The sequence below is a fragment of the Penaeus vannamei genome, chromosome 19 (assembly GCF_042767895.1).
Source record: "Penaeus vannamei isolate JL-2024 chromosome 19, ASM4276789v1, whole genome shotgun sequence".
Taxonomy (NCBI): Eukaryota; Metazoa; Arthropoda; class Malacostraca; order Decapoda; family Penaeidae; genus Penaeus; species Penaeus vannamei.
The window spans coordinates 32,042,948-32,050,447 of NC_091567.1; the positions used below are offsets into that span (position 1 = coordinate 32,042,948).

At 38.7% G+C, this 7,500-nt stretch overlaps 1 protein-coding gene and 1 long non-coding RNA gene across 2 annotated transcripts in view; one reads left to right on the forward strand and one right to left on the reverse strand.

Annotated features, from left to right (window-relative positions):
* Positions 1-3,444, reverse strand: part of LOC113820399 (uncharacterized) — a 5,811-nt gene extending 2,367 nt beyond the window's left edge. Inside the window, exon 1 of the long non-coding RNA XR_003477122.2 lies at positions 3,190-3,444. This is a non-coding gene — a long non-coding RNA (uncharacterized lncRNA). The remainder of the gene's footprint in view (positions 1-3,189) is intronic.
* LOC113820398 (uncharacterized) overlaps positions 1-4,203 on the forward strand; it is a 12,779-nt gene extending 8,576 nt beyond the window's left edge. Inside the window, exons 4-5 of the mRNA XM_027372729.2 lie at positions 28-138; positions 3,471-4,203. Coding sequence (XP_027228530.2) covers positions 28-138; positions 3,471-3,642 — 283 coding nt within the window. The 3' untranslated portion in view covers positions 3,643-4,203. The remainder of the gene's footprint in view (positions 1-27; positions 139-3,470) is intronic.
* The last annotated feature ends 3,297 nt before the right edge of the window (positions 4,204-7,500 follow it).

The window sequence follows — 7,500 nt, forward strand, 5'->3', positions numbered from 1 at the left end:
TTCACGCCCGCCGCCCCCTTCCCGCAGGCTGGGCGTGGACGGCGGCGCGTGTCTCCGGCGGGCGGTGTGCGAACTGGCCTCGGCGCCCTCGATCCGCCCACACGGGTTCATCGGCGAGGTCATCCAGATCTTCGTCAAGTGAGTTCGGGGCTTGCGTGGTCTGGCTTCTTTTCAGGTTTTGTTGTGGATGTGTTCTTTTACGTGTAGATGTGGTGTATATTTTAATGCTGTTGTATGTATGTTGTAGGTGTGTTTGGATGGGGGGGGGGGGTGTATGTGTGTGTGTGGGTGGGTGTGTGTGTGTGTGTGTGTGTGTGTGTGTGTGTGTGTGTGTGTGTGTGTGTGCTTGTGTGTGGGTGTGTTTGTTTGTGCGTGTATAAGTGTTGGTGTGGTGTATATTTTAATGCTGTTGCATGTATGTTGTAGGTTGTAGTGTTTGGATGGGGGTGAGGGTGGGGGTGGATGTGTGTGTGTGTGTGTGTGTGTGTGTGTGTGTGTGTGTGTGTGTGTGTGTGTGTGTGTGTGTGTGTGTGTGTGTGTGTGTGTAAAACAGTTTTTCTGTTGTACTGAAGATATACGCGCTATGTGAAAAATGATGATGTTAATATTATTGCTGTGAACACTGTCATTGTCATTATCATATATTAGTAGTAATAGCAGATGCGGTATTAGTAGTAGTGTCAGACGTTGCTACTGGAATATCATATGCGATTGTGTGTTAAAGCGACGTTGATTTGCATGACAAACAAATGGCATCAGAGATATTTCCTTCCTCTTTGATTCGATAAAAGGCAAACGACAAGCGATCTGACATAGTGTAAAGCCAGTATCGGGGTCTCTACAATTTCGGTGATGAGACCTTTTTACCCCGAAAATGCATCTCTCATTTCCACCCGTGTATATTCTGTGAATTTCAACATGAACTTGATGCTCCCCAGTCCGTCATTAATGAAAACTTAAAGTTGTATTCGCTACGTTCGTCTGTAAATATTAATTTGGGTAATTTGTCAGCCAATAGCTCCTCGTCTAGCCTGAAGCATAGCCCTAAATTTTATGTTACTAGAGGCTAACAAACTGGCTCTGTTGTCAATAAAATCTATATATTAATAGCAGGGAAGAGGCTTTCTGGTCGAACTCATTCCACACACTATTATCAAATTACTCTGTATCTCAGGGAATGTTTGAACGTTACTCGCTGTCTCTTCGTGGTTTGGAGGGCACGAGTCTTGGTTCCTTTTAGATCTCAGTATCTCTTTAGAAGCTGGTGATCCAAAGACACAACGAGTTCAGAGATGTCAGTTTACACAACGGCCATGTCAGTGACTTTAAGCATAGAAAGATTTCCATTTACTGATTGCGTCTGTAATACCACGGAAGCATCTGATTTCAGTTATTATCATGAGGTCACAGCAATTCCAGCGCAGATGCTCTGAAGCTCAACGATATCCTTAAAACACAAAAAATGGCACTTAGACTAGAGACTTATGTGCTTCGTTTATCTAGTATACATTATCCTTTTTTTGCGTCTAGCATCACAATACAAAATACCCAACCTTTACTAAAACACCAGATCCTTCCAAAAATGGCTATCGCTTCATTTCTGCTTTCTTCCCAGACCTTAATGCTTTCAGTATAAATATGTAAACTAGAATTCCCAGGTATTTGCTAAGGTTGGTACTCGCTATATTTTAAAACTGTGTTAGTTTATATTTCTAAACTAGTTCACCCTTTCTATCAAGAAATCGCCATCTTCATCATGCCATAAATGTTAATAAAAGGAACACATACTCTATGTCATAAAATAAACATTTTTTTAGAACATTCTACTACACTTTCTGCTTTTGTTCTTGAAAGATTTAGTAGATGCCGCGGTCACTTGAGTCAAAGGTCAGGAAATAGTTTCCTCAGAGTAGCTGAAATAGACCAATATTCCCTTATCACCCTAAACACTATCTTCCCCACAGGTCTCGCAGTTCACTTTAAAACAAGTCACACTCCTTCGATTGTGCAGTCAAAATAACCATGTCTAACAACTGAAACTTCAGGATGATTAAGTGGCGTCAAACTATCATATCCAGTAGATTCGCAGAAACTAGATAATACATAACAACAATCCTGTCTTTCCACATAGCATATGGAACTAACAGATGATTTCATAAACCAAAGAGTTCGGTTGGGAAACATTTCTTTCAAGATATTTTTACTCAGCACCGGATTTTGAACTCAGGATGAACTGATTTGTATCCTGAAATTCTAAATGAGAATGTTTAATTTCTTCTGATCCCGTATGACAAATTTAAGGATTTACAAGCAGGAAATCAGCACCAGACTATATGCATCTTTGTTATACGAACGCTGCCTCATGAATTATCCCAAAATATGGTACCTGAACGTTGCCTAATTAATTATCCAAAAACATACAGATGCAGATTGTCAGCATCACTTGCCTCACCAGGAATTCTAGAGAGTCTGCGTTCTGAGACACTGCCTATCCAGAACTCTTTTTTAACATCTTTGGGATAGCCATTCCTCATTCTCTCTCTCTCTCTCTCTCTCTCTCTCTCTCTCTATTCTATTCTATCTCTATCTCTTATCTCTCTCTCTCTCTTCTCTCTCTCTCTCTCTCTCTCTCTCTCTCTATATATATATATATATATATATATATATATATATATATTATATATATATATATACACACACACACACACACACACACACACACACACACACACACACACACACACACATATATATATATATATATATATATATATATATATATATATATATATATATATATATATTTCCTTCCCTCCTTCCCCCCTCTCTATCTCTCTCTCTCTATTTCCTTCCCCCTCTCTGTATATCTATCCATATATCTACCTCACCTCTCTATCTATTTATTTATCTATCTATCTATCTATCTATCTATCTATCTATCTATCTATCTATCTATCTATCTATCTATCTATCTATCTATCTATCTATCTATATATCTGTCTATCTATCTATCTATCTATATCTATATCTATATCTATATCTATATATATATATATATATATATATACCTCTATCTATCGCTCTCTCTCTTTTCTATTTTCTTTTTTTTTTCTTTTTACTTATGTATACTCTTTGTACTCAGACATATCAAATGCCCTTCTTTTGATTTCAAATAAGACTTTCACTTACGTTTTTGTTAGGACTTCGTGCAAGCTAGCACTGCATTACGGAGTTTGTAGTCTTAATCAACTGGTTGCTCATGTAATTTCATACCTACTCCCGAAAATCATCTGCCAACATTAGTTATTAATTTTCACTTTTCAAATTTAATTCTTTACGCTCTACTGTTTACCTTCCCAACGGCTAAAAACAAGTGTTCGTATCCTTACGTGAGTGCGAGATAGTCATGCCGCTAATACAATCTAACAACAATTCTATTCCCATTTTTCTTTCTTCTCTTTTTCTCACAGAGATCTCATAAAAGCTGAATACCGAATTAAAGACATGGAGAACGAGATCGACACTCTACACGGGAGATATATGGAAGCTGGCAGACACGGCAAAGAAAAGGGAGAGTGTTGGAAAGCGTTCCCAGAATGCACGATCTCGTTCGATGAAATATTTCCGAATATTTTAGTTTAAAGAAAGATGAAAACAAAACAAATGGAATGTTTATCAATAACATTCTAACTCTTCGATGGCATTTTAGTGTATTTGAAAGACAGATGGTGCCATGATGTTGTGCCATATTTATTTTACGTCAGGATCCCTCGACTTCAGATAGTTGATAACTATTTGAAGTTTAACAGGCTTTTCGAAATACCTCATCTTTGAGTAGATTCCTAATATGGGCATATTAATCATTATCAATGTCGCATTATCATCCATATATCATTAATATTCGGGCTGTATTTGCAAAATATTTAAGAATATCATTTTCAAAAATCTAGAAACCGTTATTACAGAATTTGTACCGGTAGAACTTCTAATGTGAATCATAGGTTAGCCAAGACTTTGTATTTGGGAAACGCCTGTTTATTTAACTATTTATTTATTTATTATTAAGTATTTATTGAAACCTCATTATCCTTTTTGGCATTTCTTTCCTCCCTTTTTTATCTGTATTTTTTCGTTCTTTGTTCCTTTAGGTTTAGTTCCTGTGTCTCAAATGTACAGACTCATGAAATAAAAGATAAGAAAGTTTCTCTCTTTAATTATCATCATGATTACTATTAATTTTGTATATACACATACAAGACGCATAAGATAATGAAAAAAAAGAATAAAAATGACTAACAGATGAAACGAAACCGACTTACTGTTGATAATATCGGTTGTCGTGAGAAAAAAAAGTTAATAATAGACATGAACCTCTGCTTCAGATAGACAGGCATAGAGGGATAGATGCAGGGAGGGATGGATGAGGGGAGAGACAGATAGACAAATAGATAGGCATAGAGGGATAGATGCAGGGAGGGATGGATGAGGGGAGAGACAGATAGACAAATGGGCAGCAGCATAGAGGGATAGATGCAGGGAGGGATGGATGAGGGGAGAGACAGATAGACAAATAGATAGGCATAGAGGGATAGATGCAGGGAGGGATGGATGAGGGGAGAGACAGATAGACAAATAGATAGGCATAGAGGGATAGATGCAGGGAGGGATGGATGAGGGGAGAGACAGATAGACAAGCTAGGTAAATAGGCATAAAAGGGATAGATGGTGAGGGGATGGATGAGGGGAGAGACAGATAGACAAATAGATAGGCATAGAGGGATAGGCGGGTGAGGGGAGAGATACATAGATAAATAGAGAGACAGGCATAGAGGGATAGCTACAGGAAGTGATAGAGGAGAGAACTAGATAGCTAGATAAACAGGCATAGAGGGATAGATGGAGGAGGGGAGAGATAGATAATTAGATAGACATGAACCTCTGCTTCAGATGGACAGGCATAGAGGGATAGATGCAGGGAGGGATGGAGGGGAGAGATAGATAGATAGATAGACAGGAACAGAAGGATAGATGGAGGAGGGGAGAGATAGATAGATAGATAGACAGGCATAGAGGGATAAATGAAGGAGGGAAGATAGATAGGTAGCTAGATATATAGGCATAAAGGGATAGATGGAGGAGGGGAGAGATAAATAGAGGGATAGATGCAGGAAGGGGAAATAGGAGGAGGGAGTAGAGTGATAGCTAGGTAAACAGGCATAAAGGGATAGATGCGGGAAGGGAGAGATAGATAATTAGATAGACATGAACCTCTGCTTCAGATGGACAGGCATAGAGAGATAGATGCAGGAAGGGATGAAGGAGGGGAGAGAAAGATAAATAGCTAGAGAGACAGGCATAGAGTGATAGATGGAGGAGGGAAGAGATAGATAGATAGATAGACGGGCATAGAGTGATAGATGGAGGAGGGAAGAGATAGATAGATAGACAGGTATAGAGGGATAGATACAGGAAGGGATGGAGGAGGGGAGAGATAGATAGATAGATAGGGAGCAGATGTCCATAGAGGGATAGATTCCCTCTCAGGGAGAAGACATGATACTAAGATGGCATAGACAGCCATAGAGCGATAGATCTTAGGAGGGGAGTTATCACGTATGACCTCCTTATGACCTAACCAGGCATATGACCCAAATAGATAGAGGTCAGGGGAGAGATAGATCAGATAGCAAGACGTGGAGGGAGGGATACGTCTGATTCTAAAAAAAAATGGAGGAGGGGAGAGATAGATGGATAGACAGGCATAGAGGAATAGATGGAGGAGGGAAAAAAAAAAAAAAAAAAATGGCATAGAGGTTTATTTTGCAGTGAGGTCACAAAATAGTTACTTAAAAACATGTAAAACAAAAACAAAAAAAGGAGGGGTTTATTTTGATGGATGAGACAGGCACAAAGAGGAATAGATGTAATGCTTTGTGAATATGGTAGATGGATTTTGGACTCTTCAGGTTTTCAAAAAGGACGGAAAAATGCAGGAATGGTTATTTGGGAGGGGAGAGAACAAGCATCCAAATAGCTAGACGCCATGACACCTCCTCGAGTTGCTACTGATGGAGGGAGGGAAGAGATGTCGCTACAGAGCTAGACTCAGACATGTGAGTCAGAGAGGAGAAAGCCCAGGAGACATCCAGGTCCCTCTCAAAGCCACGCCCACTAAATAGCAAGACAGCCAATCATACTCTTGCTGTGGGGTTATCACGTATGACCTCCTCATGACCCTAACCAGTATATGACCCAAATAAGATGTCGGGAAAGGCTAGATCAGTAGCAACACGAGGAGGTGTCATGGCGTCTGATTCTATTAAAAAAAAAAAAAAAAAAATACATATATATATATATATTTGTTAAAAAAAAGGACACTCAAGACTTCTTTTCGTAAATATAGTTATACTGCAAATCACTGACCTGGTTTAGAAAATTTAATTAGCACTTATAGTACATGATGTTTTCATCGTTTTTACATTACTTCTCTTTTTTATTCTCTGGCGATTAAAAGTTCGAGTAATATTTGCAGCTTTCTGTTGCCATCCCCATTGCCAATTTCCTTTTCGTCTAACTGGAGGAAATAAAATATAGTGAAAAAAGAAAAACGAAAATCAAAAGTAGCATAGAAACTGGGAAAACTAGATATTGTGAATTTCTCTCGGTCAGTTATACGAAAATCACGTGCGAATTTCAGAGTATTTTCCCGCGTATTTCATCAGAAATTCTTTTCATCCTAGTCTCTCATTTCACAAAACTCACGACTTATAGATAAGAGTCTAACTGATTATTCGTTTGTTGACCCAAGGGTGAGACGTAACTGACCTGGTGAGACGTGTGGTAGTCCTCTTACATGTGTCCATTGATAAAAATTGCTTGTGTTTCTTTGAGCGAGAAGCTGTATATTCCCTCACCCGTTTGTCTTCGTTAGTCATCTGTGTAAGGTATTAGCAACACCCCCCCCCCGTATTAGCACCCCCCCCCGTATTAGCAACCCCCCCTGTTATCATGCTCTAAAGCAGCACTAAGGCTGAACAAAGACGCATTTTTAATATTTAATTGATTTTAAAATGATTCTTCTCTGACGCAAAGTACCGGTATACCCATTTTTATAGTCATTTCCCTCCCTTAGCACCGAGATTCGTGGACGACTATCCGGGTTACATTAACTCATCTATATATATATATATATATATATATATATATATATATATATATATATATATATATATATATATATATATACATATATATATAAATATATATATATATATATATATATATATATATATATATATAGAGAGAGAGAGAGAGAGAGAGAGAGAGAGAGAGAGAGAGAGAGAGAGAGAGAGAGAGAGAGAGAGAGAGAGAGAGAGAGAGAAGAGAGGAAGAGAGAGAGAGAGAGAGAGAGAGAGAGAGAGACAGAGAGAGAGAGAGAGAGAGAGAGAGCGAGAGAGAGAGAGAGAGAGAGAGAGAGAGAGAGAGACAGAGAGATTGGAA